Source organism: Syzygium oleosum, unplaced genomic scaffold (assembly GCF_021117445.2).
Source record: "Syzygium oleosum isolate NSW1041296 unplaced genomic scaffold, Sole_v2.1 Sole_v2.01, whole genome shotgun sequence".
NCBI classification, from domain to species: Eukaryota; Viridiplantae; Streptophyta; class Magnoliopsida; order Myrtales; family Myrtaceae; genus Syzygium; species Syzygium oleosum.
In genome coordinates, this window is record NW_026607485.1 from 12622880 (window position 1) to 12649928 (window position 27049).

Below are 27049 nucleotides of genomic sequence, written 5' to 3' on the forward strand. Positions count from 1 at the left end.
ATTTCAAGGTAAAACCTGAAACTTGAAAACCTGATCGATGAGAATCTATAGTTTCCAAGTTTCAAGGTATGCAGGGTAGGTTCTAGATTCTAAAAATTGAGGAACCTATTTCGACGAGTAAGTTTCAAGTTCTAGGTAAGTGGAACTTGGAACCTGAAGCCTAAATAAGTATTTTGTATTTTTTCTTGGTCTATGTCTTCGCGTGATCCTGCGGTGTTTCATGATGTTAGATAATGAATGTATAATCTGGAACCACTAATTTGAGCTTTCATTTTATGACTTGTTAATGTTTTATATTCTTCATATATTTAAATATATGTTCTGATCAATGGATCATAACAGTAAGTGGAAGTCATTAAAAGTGATGATTCACTGTAATTATTCAATTAATAATACATGAGAAATCTGAGTAGACCCTGTAACCTACCTGGAACCTGTGATAGATAGGTTCCGGATTTCAAAAAATGAGGAACCTATTCTCATGGGTAGGTTTCAGATAAAACATGTACGGAACATGGAACCGCTCACCCCTAATATCGATTCACACAATGACTTCTCGTTTTAATTATATTTATTTGAACCGTAATACCAAGAAAACTAGTTTTCTGTATTTTTCTTGATGAATGATAAGCTTGTTCAGTATTATTGCATTCATTTTCGTTTTATTTAAGTAAAAATGAAATTAAAAAAAAGAAGAACATGTTAGACCTTAGAACCTACCCTAGAACTTGTGACCAAGTAAGTTCCAGGTTTCAAGTTCTAAAAAATGAGGAACCTGCACCCGAGGGCAGGTTCCAAGTTTCTTACACTCACCCCTAATTTGAAGTTGCAAAAATATGCTATTCTTTGCCGGCTTTCGAAGCAGTTTGCACAAGCATGAGATGATGTGAGTTGAGAGAGAGCGAGATCACTTTAGACAGTTTTGATTGCCCATATTGTGTCGGCATCAGATGAACGAGACAAGATTGTGTCCCGCCACAATAATTTCCTCAATCTGATAGTAACATTCTCACCATGGGTTGGTAATTTAGTTTCAATAGCACAAGATAACTTTTCATAGACTAATGAAAATTCTATATGATTTTGAATCTTGACAAGTTTAATGAAACAAAATCTAAATTCAAAATTAGTACAAGAATAGAGGGGAACTGACTGTGATATGGAACTATTTTTCAATTACATGAAGAATAAAGAATTTTAAAAAAAAGTAGAAAAAGACAAAGGGAATGACGGGTCTCCTGCAGGTTACAACCCTAACATGTTGGAGTTGTTTGAGAGTCTTTGAGTGGAAATGGAGATATCAGACATGTCATTTTCGTGACTCTCAGTACCCTAATATGATGGAGAGTTGTCTGAGAGTTTTTAGTGGAAATGGAGATATCAGACATGTCATTCTCGTGACTCTCAATCCTTCACATGAACCGGAAAACACATTGCTTAAGTGGTGTACCGGCCATGCAATTCCATCTGTTGCCACATCGAAAGCTTCGTTTGAGCTACATCGGATCCAAGGAAAAAGAGGAATTTGGTTCTGCAGAGCATGCCAGGGTGAGCCTGTCGAAGTTTCGACATTAGCACCGGTGATTGTCATACCACAGCCTTTTAGCAACGCTGAGAGTATTATATTCCTATGCATGTAACAAAACTTTGAAGGGCCTAATTGATGAGTCAATTTTGTATGGTCTTTGCTCGTAAAGTTGCTGTAATTTGAGTTCTTATTCTTCTTTCGGGATATGGCTTCCGTAAGGGACTTCTTTGCAGGCTGGCATGGCTGCTGCACGAGGAGTGATCGGACAAAGTCATTTTGTTCTTGAGATCCCGACATATGTATGGTTCCTTCACTCAAGGAAATTGGGGCACGCCTTTTTGTTACTAGATTTCTCAGACGTTATATTTCTACAGGCTCGATAACGTGAGTATACTACTACTTATCATGAAAACTATTGGCTTGTAGAGTACACAGTTCCTGGTCTTGTTTCTCCGTAGATCCTCAGAAGTGTTAAGTGCCATTGCTCTGATACAGTACTAAGTCATAGTCAACATCTTCTCATCTTTAAAGTCATATCCCTTGTTCCGACCAAAAACAAAAAGTCATATCCATTGCTAGATTGTTGTGGACCACTCCCGCATTTTCATTAATATATTAGAACAGAATTTGCGAATTTACTTGTCAATAAGAATGATATTCGAAAATGCAGAATATTCTTAATGACTTGTGGCTTAGGGGAACATTTTGAGAATCACGTGGTACTAATTATGCTTTCGCGATCGGCAGGTTAATAGAGGAAGGAGGTACGATGTTTACCTTCGAGGGAACAACGACAAGATGTCCTCTGACAGTTACTTTGAGGATCCACAGTCCACAGTTTTACTGGAAGGTATTGTTTTAACTTACGCGCGACTTCAACCCTCACTGGATCAGACTATTCAGGACCCTTTTATGAATAAGGCCCGGTTTTTGCTTTTTCGTTCTGAGACTTTATGGTAGCGCATGATAATCATTCTAGTTCTGTCCAGAACTAGTTTTCTGTTCCCAGAAACAGTTTTGAAATAGAAACTCGTTTGGTAACGCAATATCATTTTTCTATTTCTGGGATAACTTTTTGTTCCAGAACCGATTCTGAATCATAAATCAGAACAAAAAAAAGTAGGTTTTTTATTTCTAGACCAAAAATGAGAATCATTTCTGAGAGAACTCTTTCTTCAAAATATATGTTCATATGGAAGTCACGATTTTTGAGGTGGGAAAAAAAGAAAAAAATCAAAAATTTCAAAACTTTACAGAATGGTTTAAAATATGTGGCTACCCACTTTAAGCGAAATTTAAATTTTTTTAGGTGCCGAAAAAAATAAAAAAAATAAAAAATTTCACAAAATGGCTTAGAATACCTATGGCCACCCACTTTGAGCGAAATTTAATTTTTTTTAGATGCCAAAAAAAATAAAAAATAATCAAAAAATCTAAAATTTAAAAACTTCATAAAATGTCTTAGAATACCTGTGGCCACCCAATTTGAGCGAAATTTAATTTTTTTCAGGTGCCGAAAAAAATTAAAAAAAGCAAAAAATAAAAAATTTCAAAACTTCATAGAATGGCTTAGAATACCTGTGGCCATCCACTTTGAGCGAAATTTAAATTTTTTTAGGTGCAAAAAAAAATAAAAAAATAAAAAATAAAAAATAAAAAACTTCACGGAATGGCTTAGAATACCTGTGGCCACCCACTTTGAGCGAAATTTAATTTTTTTTAGATGCCAAAAAAAATAAAAATAAGCAAAAAAGCAAAATTTTCAAAACTTCACAAAATGGCTTAAAATACCTATAGCCACCCACTTTGAGCGAAATTTTATTTTTTTTAGGTGCTGAAAAAAATAAAAAAAAGCAAAAAATCAAAAATTTCAAAACTTCACAAAATGGCTTAGAATACCTGTGGCCATCCACTTTGAGTGTAATTTAAACTTTTTTAGGTGCCGAAAAAAATAAAAAAAATAAAAAATTTCAAAACTTCACAGAATTGCTTAGAATACCTGTGGCCACACACTTTGAACGAAATTTAATTTTTTTTAGTTGCCAGAAAAAAATAAAAATAAGCAAAAAAGAAAAAATGTCAAAACTTCACATAATGGCTTAAAATACCTGTGGCCACCCACTTTGAGCGAAATTTTATTTTTTTTAGGTGCCGAAAAAAATTAAAAAAAGCAGAAAAGCAAAAATTTGAAAACTTCACAGAATGGCTTGGAATACATGTGGCCATCCACTTTGAGTGAAATTTAAATTTCTTTAGGTGCCGAAAAGAAAATTAAAAAATCAAAAAAATCAAAAATACCATTTGGGCACCTAAAAAAAATTAAATTTCACTCAAAGTGGGTGGCTAGAGGCATTCTAAGTCATTCTGTGAAATTTTGAAATGTTTGATTTTTTATGTTTTGATTTTTTTTTTCGGCACCTAAAAAAATTTAAATTTCGCTCAAAGTGGGTGGCCACATATATTCTAAGTCATTCTGTGAAGTTTTGAAATTTTTAATTTTTTTCTTTTTTTTCACCTCCAAAAATTAAAATTTCACTCAAAGTAGGTGGCCACAGGTATTCTAAGCCATTCTATGAAGTTTTGAAATTTTTGAGTTTTTGAATTTTTTTGGGCACCTTAAAATATTTAAATTTCACTCAAAGTGGGTGGCCACATGTATTCTAAAATATTCTGTGAAGTTTTCAAATTTTTGATTTTTTTTGGGCACCTAAAAAAATTTAAATTTTACTAAAAGTGGGTGGCCCAGGTATTTTAAGTCATTCTATGAAGTTTTGAAATTTTTGATTTTTTGATTTTTTTTAAAAAAATTCAACAAATTTCCTATTTTCCCGAAATCTGAATTTTTTTTATATTTTGGAAATTGTGATAAATTTTTCTAGAATTTTTCAATTTTTTTGGATTTTTTGAATTTTTTTGAGATTTTTAGGAATTTTTTGGATTTTCTAATTATTTTTATTCCATTTCTAAAAAAATGGATTTTTGTTCCTGGAAATAGAATTTTGTGTTATTTATCAAACAGGTTTTTGTTTTAGGAAATAGAAATTTTGTGCTGTTATCAAATGGGTTTCTGTTCCAGAAATAGAAATTTTTGGTTGTTATCAAACGGGTTTCTTTTCTCAGAAACTCATCCTTAAACCAGAAATAGAAAAATATATTTCTGTTTCAAGAACTCATTCTGGAACAGAATGGTTATCATGCGCACCCATATGTCCTAATCAAGAATTTTTGGTTTTTCAGGTCATGACTCAGGCCGATCTAGGCCTAGCAGATGCATACATAAATGGTGATTTTTCTTTTGTAGACAAAGATAAAGGTCTCCTAAATCTTTTAAAGGTTATTTTCTTCATCAAACAGACTTCATTTTATAAATGATGTATCCTATCAAACATATCAAATGCTTAATCGCTTGTCAACAATATGGAAACTCGCAGATTCTCATAGCCAACAGAGATTCTGATACTGCCGTCTCGAAATTAAGTAAAAAAAGGTACTCAATACTTTACTAATTGGAACAAAATGTTTTTGACTTTATATGATTTAAAAGATACTAAACCAGTGGCTGCGCCTTTTTGATTAGGGGCTGGTGGACACCGATGTTCTTAACAGCTGGTATTGCTTCGGCTAAGTACTTCTTCAAGCATGTTTCAAGGCAGAACACTTTTGACTCAAGCTCGCAGGAACATCTCCCGGCATTATGATCTGGTAGATACTTTTATTCCTTATCTTTTTTCCTAGCATTTTCTCATGAGAACAGAACGAACTAGAATACGTTCTCAGTTTATCGACATTGATGTATATCAGAAGCAAGAATGTGCTTGTGCATATGGTATTCTGTAACGCCGATTTCCATTTCATCGTGTTTGCAGAGTAATGAACTTTTTTCGCTGTTCTTGGATGAGACTATGACATACTCCTGTGCGGTATTCAAGGTCAGCAGCCACAACCCTGTTTTGAAATTTTGCTGCTGAATATGTGCTTTAGAAGTGAGAATAAATACAAATCCATATATTAATGAAGTCTAGTGGCTCAAAATAATGTCGCATTGTTATCCTGTCGAAAAATTTGATAGATGGCAGGTGAAGACCTAAAGGCGGCACAGTTGAGAAAAATCTCTCTTTTGATTACAAAAGTAAGTTTTACTTGCTATTAAATTCGGGCTGCTTGACGGGTTAACATTCGACCGTTTTGTGACTAATGCTTTGCCTTAAAAAAATGTAGGCAAGAATTGAAAAGACACATGAAGTTCTTGAAATCGGCTGCGGTTGGGGAAGCTTGGCCATTGAAGTTGTCAAGCAAATCGGATGCAAATACACCGGCATTACTTTGTCAAAAGAGCAACTGAAGTATGCCGAATTGAGAGTGAAAGAAGCAGGGCTTCAAGTAATGCAAATACACCGGCATCTACCAGCATTTTGAACTTGCAAACTTACTTTATTTGGTCCAAGAGATAATGTATTCCTTTCGTATTCCTTTCGATACAGGACCGCATCAGATTCCTTCTTTGCGATTATCGCCAATTGCCCAGTACCTACAAATATAACAGGATCATTTCCTGGTGAGTTTCTCGCCATTTTGTCTTTTCTTGATATGGTTAAACAGACCAAAAAGTTGCTGAAAAGACTCTCCTAATGGAATGAATTCACAGTGAGATGATAGACGCAGTTGGCCACGAATACATGGAGGAGTTCTTCGGCTGTTGCGAATCGGTGCTAGCCAATGACGGACTTCTTGTTCTACAGGCATGTGACATACAATGGTTTGGCAGGTTGAATCATTGTTTCAAAAGTTAAAGATGTGATTTTTTTTCATTGGTGTATTAAATTTTACTAGTTCATATCCATACCCGATGAGCGGTGCGACGGATAAAGGCGGAGTTCAGACTTCATAAAAGAATATATCTTCCCTGGTGGCTGCCTGCCTTCGTTAAGCAGGATAACGTCAGCTATGGCCTCTGCGTCCCGACTTTGGTACAATTGCGAAACATTAAGTACATGAGTTTCTTTGTTCTTCGCTTCGTCTATTCACCGAAAGGTCTTCCACTACAGCGTGGAGCATCTGGACAACATAGGAATCCATTACTACCGAACACTTCGATGTTGGAGGAAGAACTTCATGGAGAAACAGAGGTGACAATCGACATGATGCTGCGATCGCTTTGGTGCAATTGCTCAGTTTTGTCATCAGTCGTGACACCTCTCTCCTTTTGTAGGAAAATAATAGCTCTGGGATTCGACGAAAAGTTCATAAGGACGTGGGAGTACTACTTCGACTATTGTGCAGCTGGTTTTAAGTCTCACACGCTCGGAAATTATCAGGTGATTCCTTGTTTTAGGCAGTACGACTTTCTTTCCTCGTGATGGGAGAAGTTACTTTCACTCTCGTCAAGTCGAAAATAACACAACTGCAGATTACAATGCACTTTTTCTTTTGGCGCTGCTTCTGCAAAGTGTAATTTTTTGATGAACTCCGAAATGCAGATTGTGTTCTCACGCCCAGGCAACGATGCTGCTTTTGCCAACCCGTACGTGAGTTTCCCGTTGTCGAGTTGATCTTTTGGTTGCGAAGTGACTAAGCACAGCCCATTTGAGCCAGCTCACAATTGATTCCCTCAGGATCATTCAGCCCTTGGTTCTGGGAAACTTTTGTTGCTTCTTTCAGTGATTCATCGTTCTTCGGTTGTGACCACCATATTCAAACGTGCAAATTAATCTTGTTGAAAGAACAATTCTCTTTTTGTTGTCCAGAACGATATTCAAATGGGTGCAGTTATCGAATCAGGGAAAGAATAGACCAAAATTCTTCTTCTGCAACTAATAGCAAATCATCTGCATTTCAAGGTGTAAATAAGCTATATTCTCCAACTGCTTTTGAGTCAGGTTGCACAGGCATGAGATGATGCGAGTTGAGAGAGAGAGAGACTAATTCAGACAGTTTCGATCGGAACAAGACGAGATTGCGTCCCGTGACGGTAATTTCCTCAATCTGATACTAGCATTCTTAACATGGGTTGGTAACTTAGTTTCAATAGCACGAGTTTTAGGACGCGAATGATAACTATTCTGTTTCTGTCCAAAACTAGTTTTCTGTTCCCGGAAACAGGTTTGGAACAGAAACCCGTTTGATAAAGCAATTCAATTATTCTATTTCTGGAACAACTTTTTGTTTCAGAACTGGTTTTTGACCAAAAATCAGAACAAAAAAAAAATAGGTTTTCTATTTCTGGACGAGAAATGAAAACCATTTCTAAAAAAACATGTCTTCTCTCTTCAAAACACATCTCTTCCTAAATTTGGCCCCGATTTGACCTGGTCAGACCGATTCGAAACGATTTGGTCCGGTTCATTTCCGGCGGGAAAATAAAAAAAATTCTAAAAAAATTAGAAAAATCAGAAAAATATCAAAAAATTCAAAAAATTCATAACAAAAATTTAGAAAATCCGGAAAATTTCTAAAAATCTAAAAAAAAAAATTTCAGAAAATCCATAAAAATTGAATAATTCCAGAAAAATTCATAGAAATTCCCAGAAAATAAAAAAAGGTCAGATTTTGGGAAAATAGGAAATTTTGTGAATTTTTTCAAAAAAAAAAATCAAAAAATCAAAAATTTCAAAACTTCACAGTATGGTTTAAAATACCTGTGGCCACCCACTTTGAGTGAAATTTAAATTTTTTGAGATGCCCAAATGGTATTTTTGAAGACTCTTTAGTTTAGGGATTTAAAAGGGCTTTTAACCCCCAAAAGGAGTTCTAAAAAAATGGATTTTTGTTCTAGGAAATAGAAATTTGTGTTGTTATCAAATGGGTTTCTTTTCTCAGAAACTCGTCTTGGGAACAAAAATAGAAATATATATTTCTGTTCTAAGAATTGTTTCTAAAACAGAATGATTATCATTCATGCCCTTAGTTCCCATAAATCATGTAGCTGTCACGAGACTAATGAAAGATGGCCAGAGTCTTATTCAGTGGCAACTTAGGCATTTTGCATGCCATAGAACTTGAAATTGAATGACAATTCAACTTGCCAACATATATGCTAGGAAGCAGATACACTCTCCGGAGGTCACGGTGTCCGACACGCGTCCAACACGTGATCAACAGGTGTCAAACATCCGACACATGGTCAACGCTCTGGACACGTCAAGGACATGCAAATCATGCATCCCAACGCGCCATTCCAACACGCACCGGTCAATTTTAAACATTTTCGTATCATGTATCGCTTGTCAGTGTCCGCGCTGCTTAGCATATATGAAGGGAAAAGACAGACAGAGAGAAGAAGCCCGCCAAGCTCTCACCGCCGCTCCAAAAATGGTGGAAACCCCGCCACTCGACGCCTTCTCATTGATCACATCTCCCAACCCAACGACACCTTAGTTCTACTCAATCCTTCTTGCCCTTTTGCAGTCTCCATCGACGGAGCGAGACCATGATTGTTTGACCCCCGAATGGCGAAAAATGGCCTCGTCCCCTGTCCCAGCGCCCTCAACAACCTGCTGACTTCTCTCATTCGTTCCGGCTCGTTCGACAAGGCGTGGCGCCTGTTCAGTGACTCCAGGGCCAAACCCGGAACAGTCGACGAGCGGAGCCTCGGGATCATGGTGAAGGGCTGCTGCGAAGCCGGTCGCTTGGACAGGGGTCTCGAGATCTTCGCCCGGTTGAAGGAGATGAACTGGTCTCCGGTGGCTTACGTATACACGGCCTTGATCGATGGCTGTTGCAAAAGCGACGACGTCGAAAGGGCCGGAGAATTGTTCTCCGAGATGAGTGAGCTGGGTTTGGTTGCCAAGCGCAACACCTACAGAGTGTTGCTTGATGGGTATCTGAGGAAAGGCATGAAGGAAGATGGTTTCGAGCTGTTCCGAAAGATGAAGGTTAGTGGGGTTGTTCCGAGCGTACATACTTGCAATCTCATGATCAACGTGCTTTGCAGGGGAGGTGATGTAAACAGAGCCTTTGAACTGTTCGACGAAATGCGCGAGCGAGGGATCGCGTACAGCGTTGTTACATTCAACGTTCTCGTTCGGGGGCTGTGTCGTGAGTCGAGAGTTTGGGAAGCCGAGAGGTTGGTGGACTTGATGAAAAGGAGCGGTATGAATCCGGACGTGATTACATATAATACGCTCATACATGGATTTTGTCACTGTGGGAAGTTGGATAAGGCTTTCAGCTTATTTGATCAACTGAAGTCAAATGGTCACTCCCCATCGTTGATTACATACAACACTTTGATTGCTGGATTCGCTAGAGCCAAGAATTTGCCTGCAGTGACTGATTTGGTGAAGGAGATGGAGGAGAGAGGCATCTCTCCTTCGAAAGTGACCTATACTATTCTAATAGATGCCTTCGCGAGATCAGATGACATGGAGAAAGCATCCGACATCTATTCATCCATGCAGAAGGCAGGATTCATTCCTGATGTGCACACATACGGTGTTTTAGTACACGGGTTGTGCACAAATGGTAATATGAAGGAAGCATCGAAGCTGTTCAAGTCAATGCGTGATGGGTGTGTAGAACCCAACGATGTGATATACAACACAATGATCCATGGATACTGCAAAGAGGGCAGCTCGTATAGGGCCCTGAGTTTGCTCACGGAAATGGGCAAGAAAGGAATGGTTCCTAACTTCGGCAGCTACAGTCATACCATCGAGGTTCTTTGCAAGGATTGCAAGTGGGAAGAGGCAGAGGATTTACTGAATGCCATGGTGAAGTTAGGTTTGAAACCGTCTCTTGCTCTTCATAATATGATTTCAAAGGCAAAGAGTGGCACAAGTTAGCGTGGCAAGACTGAGCTATGTATATTATGGAGCTCTTTTGTGGAAATTCAATTTCTATAGACCAATCAAATGGCATAGTCCAAAGAGTTGCTTCCAGCCGGAATTGACCAGTGCCAACGAGCAAGTACCAACCTCTGCATCTGTAAGATTCTGCCTTGGGTTGGGTATCAAGTCGTGCATAATTTTGGTAATGCTCAGGCTTTGCAGTTCTGGATATTGTAGATTTCAAGATTTGATTAGGACAGTTTTGTCATGATTTTACTTACTAAAACTCCTGTGTTAATCATGGATTGCTGTTATTGACCCAACATGAAAAATCATCCTTTGTTGTTGAGAAGTGAGGCCATACCTATTCATTATGTGACTAGAAAACAGCATTGAACAATGACCCAACTCTCGAGCTGCCACAACTTTCTTGTTTTTTTGAATGTTTTGAGTGCGATGACAAATCATTCGTTTCAAAATCACTGTCTGTCAATAGATTTGTGCGATGAAATGGTTTCATGTGCAGAACTTCCAATTCTTGGAGGAGCTCCTTTTAAAGACCGATCAAAATGGCGAGCGCAATGGCGTCTCTTTTCGCATTCGGTGACGTTGCAGGTGCCCACAACGCTACAAGAGCCAAAAAGGAGTTGAAGCGAATCGTTCATAATTTGAAAATAGGATAGAAGAAAGGACAGAGAAGAACAAACAGAGACGAAGCGATAACTGAAGGCTTGTGTTGTAGCATATTTTGAGAGAGAGAGATGGTAATGGACTTTAGGTTTGTAACGAGGAATGGGATTCTAATTCCTATATTTTTCATGTTTGGAGAGAAATCAAAAGGTGGAATTGGATTCCACTTGAAATAGGGTTGCTGAAAAATGCGGAATTGGATTACCTAGCAATAGTTTTCATATTATGAGTCCACATTTCTAACGTCATGAATCTACCGAAAAACCCAACTCTATCATACCTGCCATCCCCATTCGCCGATCGTCGCCACCGGCCACTAATCGCCGATCACCGCAATTGCTAATCGCCTTTCTCCGGTGGCTATTGTCGATCACAAATGAGAAGTGTTGTTTGTTTGAAATGGGAATCCATTTGAAAATTTTTTATCATGAATAACAAAAAATCTCCTTAATGTTCATAATGGAATTTCATTAAGTTTTCTGTAGTATCAATCCTAAAATTTACTAAGAGAACAGCTTATCTCTGTTGGTGTTAAAAAAAAAAAGAGGCTAAATATGTTATGTCATATGAAATTTGAATCTTCTTTCCACATTTCCAATGTTGTCTAGTTGTACATAAAATCCAAACATAATGCTTTCTGAAGTAAGGATTTCTTCTTTCGACCAAAAAAAAAATGTAAGGATTTCTTCTAGGAAATTATTTTATTCATTTTGGAGGAAGAGAAGTTTCATGGGCGAAAAGAGGGCATGATGGTGTAACCAGCAAGCTGTCAGACAAAGCTGGATTTGTCTCCATCTTTTATCTCTCCTCATTAAATAAAAGCACGAGTGCCCACCACCGCCACCTCTTCTCCTCCTTCATCATTATGAGACTTCCAACGTTCCCTTTTTTCAAACACTTTGGAGCCACAGCACAGATTTGAAACCCCCTCTCTCTCTCTCTCTCTCTCTCTCTCTCTCTCTCTCTCTCTCTCTCTCTTCCCTCAAATCAAATGCCCTTCAACACCCACCCACAGAACGCACACGGTCTCTCCCTGCCCCTGTTTCCTTCATGGGCCATCTCTATTTGAGACAAACTCCTCTTCCATGAAGATCTTCTAGCCTTGAAGAGAGACACACTCGCCCCTGCAGAACCCACCCCCACCATTGATGGGGTGCTTTCTTGCGTGTTTCGGGCTCTCCAAGAAGCGGGGGCGGAGAAGAAAGCCAATCCATTCTGGAGACCAAGTACATGAGACCCTTTTTGTTTCCAAAGCTTCATTTTTGTTCTTCCTCTATTTCGTGATTGATGCTGAGTGCTTGTGTTTTTGGGTTGTTGCAGGTTGGTCATGGGAAGTATGAGCCTCTGGATAACTCATCCCAACTAGATCTGGAAATTGGTCAGGACTCCAGCACCTCGACTTCTTCCTTGAGGTTAGTCCAATCTCTGTACGTTAAGTGTCTTGAATTACTGATTTATTAGGAGGGTACTTATAATTTTGCAATGCTTTTGCTCTTATATATAGCAAAAAACAATCTAGTGCGAAGACCCGAAAGAAAGTCCGGTTCAACTTGAATGTCCAGACCTATGAGCCCATCCCGAATGCGGATGCTTATTTCTCGGAAAGTGATAAAGAGGAAGATAAGAGAAAACCCAACGATGAAACATCCCGGTTAGATCGATCCCCAACAGTACTTAACGAGGGTTCGATTGCTAAAACAGGTGCTCGCTATTCGGAGAACTATAGGTATCAGAACTGCAGAGACAGCTCTGATGAGGAGGAGGAATTGCTCTACGATGATGATGATTTCGAACTCGAAGATGAGGACGATGATATAGGCAGTGATGACGATATCGATTTTTATGGCAATATGCAGGATTCTAGAACGAGTCAGAAGCAAATTCCCCTGCAATTCAATTCTTCGGTGTCTTCGAGTATGAAAGAGCAAGTTTCTCTGTGGCGGTCAGATTTGGACAAAACTGAAAACCTGATATCCCATCATTCCATGAGTGTCCTAGAAACAAAAACTCTGAGCACAAGTGAAAATGCTCGATGTAGGACTCAATACGTGGATTCTGTACTAAACCCGGTCGAAAATCTTATGCAGTGGAAAAGAGTCAAGGCGAAGGCCACGCAGGTTAAGCACCATCACAAGGAGAATGTAGTGTTGGAGAAACAATTTAGCGCGCCATTTTCACCGAATGCTAGATCTAGTCCCTCAGCTTCCTCATTGGGATCCAATTCAGTTGCTTCTAAACCTTTTGGCGCGGTGAACACGAGCCTTTCTAACTGGTTGGTCTCGTCCAACACTGTTCCATCCGAGAATGCACCTGTCAGTAAGAGCAGCACCATCTTATTTAAGACCGTATGATCGGAGCAAAAGCATGTTTTATTGAGCTGATTTCAGTCATCAACAGATGGGATCAAGATGAATTTCATGTGAACCAAAGGAACGATAAGGAATAAGCTGATGAAACACTGGTCTGCTGTAATAAAGCAATGCACATGGCAATACAATTTCACAACATTGTGATCAGGATTTTCATCCGTCATCCTGGATAAAGACAGTAACCTTCAGTCACATACATGCCGTTATCCAATATTTTGTGTGTTTTGAGTTATATTCTTTGCCTCTTACAGGCAATGATTGTTTCTGCTCTCTGCTTCTTGTTTGTGAGAGAGAATTGGACTTTTTTTCCCTTAGTGTATTTGGAGGTGCTTGACTACTTCTGGTTGTTATTTTGTTGGTGATGATCATATATTGTTCGATTGTCTTGAACTGCCAAGAGGGTTGGCTCCGAATTTCATTATGACACCAATATATTCAGCATCACAGTTCATCTGTTTTATCTGAACAGAACCAAAATGAACACAGAACACAATTCGGGCAATGAAATTTCTGCAAAATCATGCACATCTGAGATCCATGTTTATTCTCCTAATATCTGTTGGTGAAATGAAAGGACAATTGTCGTGCTTCAGAATCATCGCCATTGTTCCACGTTGAGCATCTCAAAAATAGTATCGAGTTGAGAAGTGATTACTGATCATTCCTTGCTCAAGAAGCACGGGTATTATGCTTCAGTTATTCTTGAGGTGCTCGGGACAAAAGACTTCGGCAAATACAAATTTGAGATTTTACTCCGGTGCTCGAAGAGTCCTTGACACTCAAATGTTAGCCCGAAACCAAAATGAACAATGACTACGGTCGGTATCTCTTTGGATTATACAGTACTTGATATTTGTTCAAGTAAAGGTATCTGTCTTAAGAGGCGGTATATGCTTTCAACCAGCATAGGACTCTTGCACGGATTTGTGTGCTTGGGCCATCTGGGCCGATCACTTTAGAAGAAAAGAAGGAGAACCGTACGATCAGACAAACCCAAATTAACTGGGAACTTGCTGTCTCTTCTTTGAAATAAGTTTCAATAGAAAGAAGTAAATTTCAAGAAAACTAACCAGAAACTGATTTCAGAAAATTCGCTCTTTAGGAAGTTGCTCAACACTTACGAACTTTACTCAAGTATTGGGTTTAAACTTATATAATGAAATAAATAAGAAAATTATTCACCAACTCCGAAATTAATATTTCACCTTGAAAAGTAGCTAAACACCTACAAAATTACTGCGTACTACTTGCTTTGGTTATAGAAGAAAGCTATTAAAAAATGTGGAAACCTACTGTTCTATTTTATACCACCGAGGTGGCTGGCATAGTGACTAAAGGGTTACCTGTATTTCACGAGGTCATGAATTCAATTCACGTCATGAGAGAACTTTTAAATGACTCGTATTATATTGCATAGCAGTAGCATCACTCGTGTGATGAGGTTTCTCAGCTGCTAGTATCTTCGTGAGGTTGCAGTGACGGGCTTACCAACTTTGAAATCTCTGGTCACAAGGGGTGCGAATTAGCAAAGTTCAAATTGAACTTTCCAAAGAAAATATAAGACCCTTACAATGACATCCAAAACTTGTCCCTAGCACTGATCACCTCTCTTTGCCCTTTTACTTAAGAAAAAGAATATTACAACTTATTTTTCTCTGTGAAAAAAGTACTAACCTCGTCTAACAATTACTAACTTTTATGTTACACTCGTGACTTTGGGAAGTTACTATACATACGTGTTGACAAATTACTAATAACTTACAACTTAGAAATTATTCATAACGCAAGAAGTTACCTATATATGTGGAATACCTACTAAATATATTGCAATTTACTTTTTATAAAATAAAAATTTGCTAAGAACGTTGAAACCCTACCTATTGATTGATGAAATCTTATATTCTCAAGGAGTCCTTGGTTTGGATATAGCATATTCAAATCACATCATCTACCAGTTAAAGTAATCTTGAAGACCACGTTCATCACTTACCGGTCGCCTTCCCATGAATATGAAACGGGCTATTGAATTTTTTTTTTCTGTTCACGATTAGTAAAACAAAAAGATGTTGATATTTGGTTGCATCATAGAATAGAAGTAACAGTTCCTCATTCTTTTCTACCAAAACTATGCACTTATTGATAGCTACTATTTTTTTTTACGTGATAAGTAGCTTCAAATTAGGAAAAATAATTTTTTACCATTGAATAGTTGGTAAGTTTTCAGTGATTGTAGTAGCTTGCCACATAACAAAATAAGTTTCACCCCATCTTGTAGAAAAAGTTTGACCATTATAGGAAATACTAATTTCCCATATGCTTTGTTATATGGGCGTGTTTGATTGACTTTTATGCTTAATGAAATTCTTTCGGCACACGCACTTTAACATTTGTTAATCCGATACACCTAAGGTTATTTCCGCATACAAATTTTGACACGTAGATTCGTATCTAATTTTTTTCATGCTGTTTTGAAACCGGTATAACAAAATATTTACATAAGCAGCGCGATCCAACATGGTTTTGAGAGTTTGGTGATCATCATAGATGGATATTAATTTTCTTTCACATATGGTTGAGTTTCAATATGCTTAGTAAATTCTAATACACAAAATCATCAAGATTAATGTGGTTAGTAGCGCTTTACTTACTAGTAATAGTCATAAGTGATTAGCAAAAATCTCACATGCGCTCAAGATTATCGATATACATACATATCAATGTCAGTAAGTTTTGACATTCTGAAGTAAGTCTCTTAACAACTCTGGTAAGAAACTGGCTACAGCCAGTTTCAATGGGCAAGTGGGCACAGGATCATAGAAATGCCCTTAGCATAACAACTTATACAGATCTGTACTTATTCACCCTCGTTTCTTTGCAGAATCACAATTTCCCATCACACTATCCAGAAAAAATAGAGAGAGAGAGAGAGAGAAAGAGAGAGAGAGAGAGAGAGAGAGAGACATATGTATCCAGAAAACTCAGTATCCGCGTCTCTTGCCATTGAGAAGCCTGCGTGGTAATGTCACTGTTAATTAGACTCGTACTCGAGTAAGCGCGGTATGAATTCATGTGTAATGTATTTTATACATAGTATTGCATCTTAGACTATCAAGATGAACTCAAAATCTTCTTTTCCTCTTTGGGATAAAGCACTACTCTTTCCTCCTTTGTTCGTAGCCGTAGTCACTAAAAGACTCATGATGTCGCGGAGAACAATCTTAGTGGAGGCAATTTTCATTGCTTGCCATTCCTGAACCAAACAACCATCCTCAAGCAGATCCCACTACCCAATAGGGGATGGTGTCGACATGGCCAATCTGCTATGTGGTGATGTGCAGAGTCATATCACTACTACATTATGGTACATATGCAAGAATCATTATCCTCATCATCACTGTCGCTCGGCTCACTGCAGGACAAACAAGGCAATGCTCATCACCAAGCATCAAATTCAGGGAAAAAGCAATAAAAGTCCAGTAACATCTGTAGAAAGGTGAAGTAGGAAAAAAAAAAAAAAGAACTAGGGAGTGCACTTAACTGGCATAAAACCACAAAGATTGTTTAGATGAGATTATTTATACAATCTTTATCATTTCTTTTTTGGCAATGGTTGAGAGTTCAAGCATTCACAGATCTGATTTTATCAAGCAGAGAACAGTGAGTCTACAACAACCACTATTGCTTTCGTTTGACTATTATTAATGTCAGTGGCTTCCTTCTCGAGTACCCCTACTCTATTTTCTGCTTAATTGGCATGAAGGTGCCTATGCATCATATGTGGACAAAACTCAAATATATTCTCGAACTCAAAGACAGGGAAGCATATTCAAAAGCAAAGAGATCAGAAAGAGGAATCTGGTGATCTGTTCACCAAGTTTACTTCAGGCTATATGCAGTTGAAAGGATGCACTCATCATCAGACAGATGAGTTTGTTTAAGAAATTAGTACTGCGATGACCAATTAGAGATGGAACATGTATCGCCACTCTTCTGCTTCTTAGCTAATTTGCAGTTAAATCATAGAAGTTCTAAATCAAACCAAAACAAAGGCAAGAAGAATATTAGGAAACAAGAAAAGTACAGCAACTTGTGCAGACAATTTAAATAATAATGGATTCCTAATGGACACCCAACCCACCATACACTACTATTGCAGCAACTTTTCGTAGACAAATTGGGCTGTGACATCCAGAAAAAAACGACAATTGTTTATTTCTTCAGTATATTCATCTCATCATTCATTGGTTTTGATTTTGAAGGGATATTAATGGGCCTATGGTCGATATGAAGACCTACTCTCTTGTTAGTACCATAAGGATAAGCTCTCCTAGTTCTTCACATCCATCGTCTAAATTCCCTTGCCTTGACCCTCTTCTATCTGGGATATATATATACATATATACCCAATTTGAACTTCCCTAATGCATTTCAATTTAGTAAAATGAAGAGTGCATGGACGATCCATATGTTTTACATATAACTTCCTGCAAGCGACAATTTCGTTACAGCTTTACAAGATTAGTATTACATGCACGAACTCAAAAAGATCACAAGACCTGTAAGGGTCACACCATCCTAATAAATTGAACATGAAAAGAAAGCAAAATGTCTTCACAGAACAAATATGGCAGTCCAGAACATGAGCTGACCAGTGGACCAGTGAGAAGGCATATTCTTTCAAAATTAAAGCAACCGATCTGTATGATCATGAGCATCAAGCCAACCATATGTGACGTGCAGGATCAGATGAAACCATTCATCTTTTCACACTTGTAGAATCCCTATCTTTCCTCCCCTTACTTACAAAGTTATCACATTCCCCATCCCATTTTATGTCATGCTTTCATTCAAGTGTAGGCACTCATTTTTGTATATGATGGGGTTAAACTTAAGAACATACTGATTATGGTCCAAAAGGGTTCATGCACTGCTTATTGTCTGCTTCATTTTTATGAGAGTTAGGTCAACCTCTTCATCGCCTACTCTTGGCTGTAGAGTTCAACAAAAAATATTCTCCACTGCGTCTTTGCACGTTTGAGTATTAAATATCCCCAGGTACATGGAGAATCCTTATATATTCGAAGTGATGACACAAATCAACCCTCAACCAACATAACTAGAAGCCTTACCTCCTAGGTTGGAATTAAAATAACGGACATCACTGTCTACATTCATTTGACGAGGACTAAAGTCTAACACATATTAGAAATATACATGAAGATTGAAGATGATCTCAGATAGCTGAACTCTGAGCACGTTAGACAAAAAGACTGATAAAGAGGTCTTAACATGATAAATTATGCAATTTAAGGCCTTCCTTCTCCTCAAATAATATCATAATCTGCAAATTCTCTGGTGCGGTTTTCAATAATCAGGAAGGCTCAATCCTCTAACAGTAAGATCCCAAATCTGATGAAAATTTGTAAGGGAAGAATAGAGACTGCTAAAAAGCATGTCTAGCATGGGTCTTTCCACAGTGGACCATGAAAATGAGTTTCCAATTGATCTATTTTAGTGGAAAAAGCTAAAAACCTTCTTAAAGCAACTGGTCGTTGTCATAGAAGATGGCCCAGTCATATGTTCACAATGTCCAAAAGAAAGTAAAGCTTCGGCCAGTGCTTGACAAGCCCTAGATATGGCTTCTCAATTTTATTGGATTTCGTTTCAAAGACTATTGTTGAATAGCTAAGCTGACAAGTTCCAGACATAAGAAAGCATAAACTGCAATTGTATCGCCAAAACTATAAAACGGGTGAAGAGAGAAACACATTATGTAGCGCAATGATGGAAAAATCTTGATCGACCTTGCTTCAGTTAGCATCACTAAAGCTCTAGTTGCTTGAACAAGTTAAGTTTATAAATTATATAAAATTTAGATAACACCACCTTACCGAGTGTTTCCCCACTAAGTGTAGTCAACTACATGGATCCTCTTAACCCATTGAGCTTTCGCTTATACTGTATCCTCCAGTAATATTAAGTATAGACAAAAAACAACAGTTAGGTAATTCCCGTTCTCAATGACTAACATGTAACAACCGCATGCATGAAGTCAAATTGTAGTTACGGCAGCAATATTAACTTATCATGGCATACTGAACTAATGGTATTACAACCATTCATTTCCAACCTTTAGCAAATAGAAGTATCAAAGCGAAAAACAATATTAAGAGTAACTTTTCTCCTTCACCAACAGAGACTACCGACTCTAGCATCTATTGCACTCTCTGGAAACTTATCAGACATACATCAAGTTCTATGGAAGCCATCAAAAGTCAAACTCCAATTTCTTTCACCCTTTTAGACTGTACTCAGAATCAAGCACCAGTACCGGTTATACCACAATACGTTACCTGTGTTTATAGTTGCAAGACAACCTCAAAAGTCACTTTACTTTACTAAGCTTTCTTAGTTACATCATCCCCAGTAAGGCAGGATATAAGACCAGTGCTAACCAGTCAGACTACTGTAAGATCATAACAACTACCTTCTCTGTTTTCTCACCTAAGAAGATAATAAGAACCATAAATTCTGCCCTTAATAGCCACCCACCACAAATTGAAGAACCGCAATTACAACAATAATGACTAAGCTTTAATAAGTTTGAGGCAATTCAGCATAGAAAATGCTACATTAACAACCTAAATAAATCCTATAATCACAAACATGCCAGCTTACAAACTTTTAAGAGTATAATCAAACATTTAACATACTACTAAAGTGTCATACCTCGGTTGAAACTCCAACACCTCGGTGAGATTGTTGCCGTTGCTATCATTCCACTGCACCTTCCTCCTTGTCTTCTCGGAAGTTCTAATCATCCCAACCCCTCTCGGCGGCAACAACGACTTCACCTCGCTGTCCTCTTCCACATCACCATTACCCTCAACCTTTCCAGGGTCTACATCACTCACAGGCTTCACAGGCTTCTTATCATAGCCGTTTGCATCCTTAGCACCCTCATCCATCAACAGTTACAAGAGCTACTTACTACAGAATTACCAAAAATTTTCTTCCGATGTCGAGTCGAAACCCGGATCAAAAAACATTAAGCAAAGAGAGAATATTCAGGGCCTCCGGATTGAAAGGAAAACCCATTTGCCCAAATTGCTTAAAAATCACGCGATCGCAAGCACGCAGAGATGAAAGTCAACGCCCGCCTTTTGACCCGATCCTTGATCTAACCCCAGAAGACAAAAAAAGGTCTAACCCCAGAAGATAAAAAAACCAAAAGGGCAACGACCCAAGAACCCCCAGAAGCCGGAAACGACGGCAGAAACGGAAAGTCCCCAAATTTGCAGCTGCAGATCGAGATGATTTGAGAAACCAATGCTGATTGCAAACTCGGGTGGGCAAGAAACCGTCGTTTTCTCTTTCCCCTCCGACACGGGCAAGAACAGCTAGAAGCCCAGAACCCAGAGAAGTGCAGAGATCGTCATGAGTTTTTCGACTTTGAAGCAGCACCCGCTCTTCGATGGAAGCGACGGGAGACAAGGAGATGCGAATGTGCGCGTACGATGACGGAAGCGAAGCCTGCGAAATGGAATAGAATAGGGGGAGTTCGGGTTGGTGGGACACGTGAATATATATATGATAGGCATTGTGTGGTCTGTCTGTGGGACCCCCTCCCTCTCTCGCCGAGCTAACTTTCCTCTCCTATGTTGTGTTTGGTAATGTTAGTTAATATCGTTATTGGTTACATGGTATGATTTTCTTTGTAAGATGCATAGTTGATTTTTCTTCTTGTTTTGTATTTTTCTTATAATCACATGAAATTATCAACTTGGAAGAAAAATAGAAAAAAACACATTTATATGACTTGACCAGTGATGATCAATTAGACTCGCGGTAATTGATTGGGGATCTCTGAAACTTTCATAATCTATCGTGTTACATTGCTTTAATTCATTTTCTTTATATCGCTCCAATATTGATCCTCTCGAAACTAATAGTAATTTACACCTGTCCTTTGTCCTTCATATCATCCAAGGTTCTACCGGTGTATTAACACTTGAAGGCTCAATTTGCTTGGCGTATAATGAATGATTTAGAAAAAAAAAATTCTAAATATGGTTGCTTGTGTCGTTTACAAAAATGAACGAACAAAAAAGGTTTTCATCATCCACGAAAATGTTTAGACATAAATTTATGTCGATAATGAAAACTTTTCATTGACTAATTATTTTAAGCAATTATTTTCTAGAAAAATAATTTTCAAATCATTCATTTTTCGTTAAACAAACGGAGCCTTAAAGAGAAATATGATTCCCTCCTTTTGGGAAGGAGAAAACGCAGTCCAACTAGAACATCAATGTACACTACAAAGAAGCAACAATCTAACCTGTGCTCAGCAAAGAATGTCCATGGGGAAGTTGACAAATTCGGGAATAGTTGCGCAATTTGAGATACCATCTGCAAATAGTATTTGAATCTTTTTCTACCATATTGTAACAATTGAACCTATCTTTTTATCATTATTTCTTCAAAAAATAGATGCTTCATATGAAAACTGTAATGGTGGTCAGTTAAGTGATTAGTGGAAATGCTTGCGGTGATGATACTTAGCTAATGAGATTATAAGAATCAAGAACTAATAACGTGAATTGATCGTAACTATCTAGATCATTGAATTAGATAGATTCCAAATGAGACACCCGATGCATGTTAGGGATGTTGTCGAGGGTTCAAACAAATTGTCACACAATCCTTACTCTTTCTTTGACTCATCTATCCTGACAGCTAGCCGATGGTAGTACCTCGTACTATTGTTCGAAAGTCGGGGCCACTTGAGTGGAGCTTGAATTTCAACATGTGGGAATTGCGTTGATAGAGATTGCAGACATTATCAGAGCAAAATATCTTGAGGATGCTGGAAGCCAATGCGGAAATAAGTGAGTTACGTACAGATAAAGGTCAGCTTAAGGGAAAACTCAATTCTTGCAGCAGCAGCAGCAAAATAACAATGTAAGCACTTTCAGCGAGCTCAGTGACCATACAATGAAGGGAAAACCATTGAAATGCTAGTCTCAAATTGGGCAATTGACAGAATAATCTATATAGACTATAGTCTATACTGAGTTTCTTTCTGCTCCTTTTCATCTGAGCTAAGCTTTCGTGTGATCGCACCAATATCTTCTGCTGCAACCGTTAGCATCTCCATTGATTTCGATCGCAATCATAGAATCAGGCATCATTCTTCATAAAACTTTACCTCGTAGCTGATCAGCCTATTGAGTTGCTATGGTCCTCAGTTTTCTTTTCCAATTCTTTTTTTTTTGGGTTTCTGTATCATGGCCATGGCCAAAGAATCCATGTCAGTTCAGTCTGCAGAGTCTTGATACAGTTACCGAATAGCGCTTTCAAAAAACAAAAGCTTGGCGTAATCAAAAACGAAAGTTCCAACCAGTTGTTTCTAACAACTACTCTTCTTTCCGCTATGACCGTCTGAGACTCAAAATATGGCGCATTAAAATGCCACTTAGGTAGAGAGGGTGACGACAATGACATTTCACCATATAAAGCAAACACCGGCAATAACCTCTGAAAAGGGTTTTATAAGAGTACCATGAAAAAGACAACATACCTGCAATTGAAATTGTTAAATTCATTCAATTCCTCTAAGAAAGAAATATTTATATGTCCCATTATGACTACATCTAGCTGACTATTTCAGAAGTCAAAAGCATGGAAAAGTCAAGCTAATTGACCCGTAACTCGTCTCAAGGCCCCTAATCATACTACTTCTTCACGTGTCTCGTTTTCTGAAAATTGATGAGCAAGAACTAGGAAGGTAGGTCTAGCCAACTGAGAGGTTGGAAGGAGCAAGCAACTGCTCTCCTTCTAAAGTAAATTCGACAATGCAACCGTAAGAGAACTGCAGGGGCGGCCAATGTAAATGATGGTGGATGATCCACCATACTTGCCACTAGAGCACCTGATCAGTCCCTAAAGAAAATGTAAAAGTATAGCCATGTAGAATGGATTCGAAAGGGAAAGCTAGCAATTTGTGGGCTAAGCACCTAACTGTGACCACCCCCGTGGGTCCAATAGGTGGCAGACATGCCTTGCTAAAGTTGTCATAGCATTATTGATGACATAAAGTGGCTTGAATCCTTTCACTGGAAATATTTAGTAATCTACAACTTCAGGTAAACAGAAATATCACAGAGGTCACATAAGCAGGTGTAAGGAACCTACCTGTCATTCTACCATTCTGTAGAGAGGATCATCGATCTTTTCTCCAGCTCAAATTGGCATGTTGTGTGACTCAATCTATAATGACAAAGGCGCTTGCTCTGAACCAGCGCATGTTGACAGAGGTTTGGCCAAAATCCCATAGAATAGAATGCTTACTTGATGCCGACCAAACAAATTGTGTTCTTTGACAGTTGGACGCATGAGTGAAGAGATAGATTCGTATCTCAAAATCTAAGATCGTGAACTAGAAAAAATCTTCGCCGAGAAAATCAATAGAATCATTTGCAGAATCCAAGACCATGGGTCGGCCTAATAAAGTCTACAATTGAAATCCAAAATATCCTTCTGCTGCAGAGTCTACTACTCAATCACACCAAAATAATAAACCACAAAATTGGGTACATCTATTTAAACATTCACAAAAATTCTGCATAAAACTATTTCTCTGTCCTCCAGGATCTTCCAAAAGAACAGCAATACAATAAGTTTGTCTTAAACAGCCTTTTATAAAACGAGTTGCTGTTAGGCCTTTCCCCTTCAACTGGTTTTGGTAACATCAGATGATCAGAGGATCATAATTGCTCTCCTAATGAATCACCGTTCCTGTTTCTTGGAAACTTGGCATCAACAGCAATTAGGCTTATTGTCATCGATGCTTCAAACAAATATGTCATGTGCAATGAGAAAAAATGTTTCATTTATATCTCAAGTGTCTCGTCAACGCTTCGGTTTAGTCCACCCACCGTGGCCAAAAATAGAGCCAATGTTTCATAACGAAGTTTGGGAAACAATCTCTAGACCTTTCCATTAGACAAAAATAGAGCCAATGTTCATAGATCTGTTTTTTTGGGGTCGAATCATAGAGCTTTAATAGCTTCAAAGAACTAAGATTGCTCCCAAATGTAACACTAGCAACTCCATGTGGTGGTGATGCATAATTGACGATGCCACAAATGCAGCGCTGAAGACACCAGAAATATACTAATCAAAGCGAAGGGCTTACTCCAATTGTCTAATTGATCAATTCTTCATGTTCGTACTCATCTTTGGAACCATGTTTCTGCCAATTTGCAGGGCATATGCCCTCGACTTATGAACAAACCAAACAAAACTTTTAATGTAGGGTATATACATAAGTGAAGGACAAAACATTACATGTCAACCACGAGACCCAAATGCATGATGGTCCCGTGGAGCAAGTGGTAGCCATGAATTGTGATCCCCTATTTCCTCTATCAGGTGCAATCAGTTAGACTTGAACAAAAGAGTCTTCATTTGTTGGCAACCAGTCACTAAAGCAAAATTTCTACTAACTCTTTTCATTGCGAAACAAAAGAAGGATTTAAAAGAATCAGTTGTTCATTGGCGACCACGAACAGGCAAAAGTAGCCTACCTAAATGAAGTGAAGAATTACAAAAAGAAGGAGCAAATATGAGTGACCTTCATTCCAGCTCAAATTGAGGTGCCGGCCGCATCAACATGCTCTCCGATTCAAGCTGAGCCAACAACGGCCCACTCGCATCGCCGAATCTCAAATTCCGGTTACACGACAACAAGCCAAACAGCCCGAAGCCGACAACGACAACCCCGATGGCGTGCACGATAAACAACAGATTCATCAGTGCGACGCCCCGCAGACCATCCTCCTCAAGAGCACATTTCACATCGAGATCCCACCGTCCTGTCGAAACCCCCGACTTGTGACACCCCTTTAAGGCAAACACATCAGTACCCAAATTCAGCCCAGCTTGCAAAGCCCAAGTCCCCTTGAACACCAAGCCAGACGACAACAAGTACTCTGCAAAGAACGCGGACGGCCTCACCCCCAAGTACACGCAAGAACCAGCACAGACAAGACTCAATCTCCCCAGCAGCTCATACACAGGCGCACCAAGACCGCCGACCCCCTTCCCGATCACCGAATACTCCACCAAGAAAGCAACGCCGGCGACGACGAACACGTACCCTTCGCTTATCGCGGGGCCGTCCACGTATTCCTTCAATATCACGAGGACGACGAGGACCCAGAAGAGGAAGACGGCGGCGGACTGCTGGGAGAAGGCGAAGCGGTACGTGGGGGGGCCGGAGAAGGTGAGGAAGAGGAAGGACTCGGAGAAGGAGGCGATGGGGAGGGCGACGAGGAGGGCGTAGAGGTCGAGGTTCTTCCACCGGGGCTCCGAGAAGTACCAGGGCTTGGATCTGTAGGAGGAGGGGTTCTTGAGGTAGAGGGAGTAGGAGCAGAGGAGGCGGCGGAGGCCGACGGGGAAGAGGAAGAGGAAGGCCGAGAGATGGGTGGCGAGGGACGCCATTTTCTTGATCGGAAGCGGGTCGCCGGCGTCGTCGTCGCGTTTCTTGATTTTCTTGATCTCGATGAATCGGTCAGGGCAAGAGATCGTTGAAATTTTTTAGGAGGAGGGGTGGTTGTGTGCACTCTCGCACGACGTTGGGCTCGTTGCATTCGTCTTCTGTGGGGAAGAGAAGTTCCTTTGATTTTTGTTGTTGGGAAAAAAAACATTTTCCGAAGACAAATGATTTGAAAATTATGTTTTAAAAAATGATTACTTGTATTTTTTAAATAAATGAATGAACAATTGAAATTTAAACATTTGCACCTACTCTTTTGAATTCACAATTTGGCTTAGAGTAAGAAAAATAATGGGGGATTTGTTTACAAGATTGGAGCATAAGCAATGCTTCGGAATATCGAATTACATTTATTCTTTCATCGAAATCAGCTGTAACTTTTCAAAAAATGTTGTGACCGAATTGTAAGCGATAATGTAATTCTTTATGCAGAAAATTCGGAATTAAAGAATCTTAGATCTTCATGATTAATTCACGACAAAAGGGATGAAGATATACCTTTACTCATAGCAATAATTTTGAGAAAATGATTATTGCAGAAATAGGAAAAATGAAGAAATTTGATTTCTCTCTCTTAACCCATTTTTGTCTTTTATGTATGTTATTTGATGGAGGATAAAATACAACATTTCCTTATTTTGGGTGGAGAGAGGAGTAGACTCTTTATACAGGCCATCAATATGTATATTTCATTAAAGCACGTAAAGAGTTGCAATTTTTTCATAAGAGTTGCACCTTTTCATCTTCATAAGAGTTGCAACTTTTCATTACCAATATATTTTTGGCACTTAAATAGTTATTACACCATTACTTAATAACATTACATGGGCCACAATTATTCTTACATTCTCCCACTTGGCCTATATGACCTTTCTTTCATGGTTTAATAAAGACCATACTGTACAAAATAACATTATGCTAAAAAATTTCTTAATTTGGCTATCACATAATAATCACAATTAAGTAAGGGTCATTAATCGCACAATCCCTTCCAAATACTACAACTATAGCTCTCTACTTAATATGATTTATATATGAAAAGAAAAGTAATGATCCAACTATAATGTCTTTGTTTCTGACCAAAAAAAAAAAACTATAATGTCTTTGTTAGAGACCATCTTGTTAAACATTTATC

General features: G+C 38.6%; 3 protein-coding genes and 1 pseudogene across 4 annotated transcripts; 3 read left to right on the plus strand and 1 right to left on the minus strand.

Moving 5' to 3' along the window:
- The first annotated feature begins 1401 nt into the window (after positions 1–1401).
- Positions 1402–7440, plus strand: LOC115683584 (uncharacterized; annotated as a pseudogene).
- Positions 7441–8755: 1315 nt separating this feature from the next.
- LOC115683536 (pentatricopeptide repeat-containing protein At4g11690) lies at positions 8756–11226 on the plus strand. 2 transcript variants are annotated; one of them, XM_056311512.1, is made up of 2 exons: positions 8756–10495; positions 10820–11226. In XM_056311512.1, the coding sequence occupies exon 1, from the start codon at positions 8974–8976 to the stop codon at positions 10306–10308; it is 1335 nt and encodes a 444-aa protein (XP_056167487.1). In that variant the 5' UTR covers positions 8756–8973; the 3' UTR covers positions 10309–10495; positions 10820–11226. The 2 variants fall into 2 exon arrangements, with proteins under 2 accessions (XP_056167487.1, XP_030463936.1); XM_030608076.2 differs by having other exon boundaries at positions 8756–10450.
- Positions 11227–11922: 696 nt separating this feature from the next.
- On the plus strand, positions 11923–13742 carry LOC115683537 (uncharacterized). The gene is made up of 3 exons (XM_030608077.2): positions 11923–12209; positions 12304–12395; positions 12488–13742. Exons 1-3 carry the CDS (start codon positions 12132–12134, stop codon positions 13332–13334), a joined length of 1017 nt encoding a protein of 338 aa, XP_030463937.1. The 5' UTR covers positions 11923–12131; the 3' UTR covers positions 13335–13742.
- A 2656-nt stretch (positions 13743–16398) lies between these two features.
- LOC115683538 (uncharacterized) lies at positions 16399–20918 on the minus strand. The gene is made up of 2 exons (XM_030608078.2): positions 20082–20918; positions 16399–16761 (listed from the first exon to the last, which is right to left on the minus strand). Exons 1-2 carry the CDS (start codon positions 20318–20320, stop codon positions 16704–16706), a joined length of 297 nt encoding a protein of 98 aa, XP_030463938.1. The 5' UTR covers positions 20321–20918; the 3' UTR covers positions 16399–16703.
- Positions 20919–27049: the final 6131 nt, after the last annotated feature.

Coding starts and splice junctions, on each gene's coding strand:
- LOC115683538 (XM_030608078.2), bottom strand. CDS start 20,320: ATGGATGAGGGTGCTAAGGATGCAAACGGCTATGATAAGAAGCCTGTG. Junction 16,762..20,081: donor GTGTTGGAGTTTCAACCGAG/GTATGACACTTT, acceptor TTTGTCCTGCAG/TGAGCCGAGCGACAGTGATG.
- LOC115683536 (XM_056311512.1), top strand. CDS start 8,974: ATGGCGAAAAATGGCCTCGTCCCCTGTCCCAGCGCCCTCAACAACCTG.
- LOC115683537 (XM_030608077.2), top strand. CDS start 12,132: ATGGGGTGCTTTCTTGCGTGTTTCGGGCTCTCCAAGAAGCGGGGGCGG. Junction 12,210..12,303: donor CAATCCATTCTGGAGACCAA/GTACATGAGACC, acceptor GGGTTGTTGCAG/GTTGGTCATGGGAAGTATGA. Junction 12,396..12,487: donor ACCTCGACTTCTTCCTTGAG/GTTAGTCCAATC, acceptor TCTTATATATAG/CAAAAAACAATCTAGTGCGA.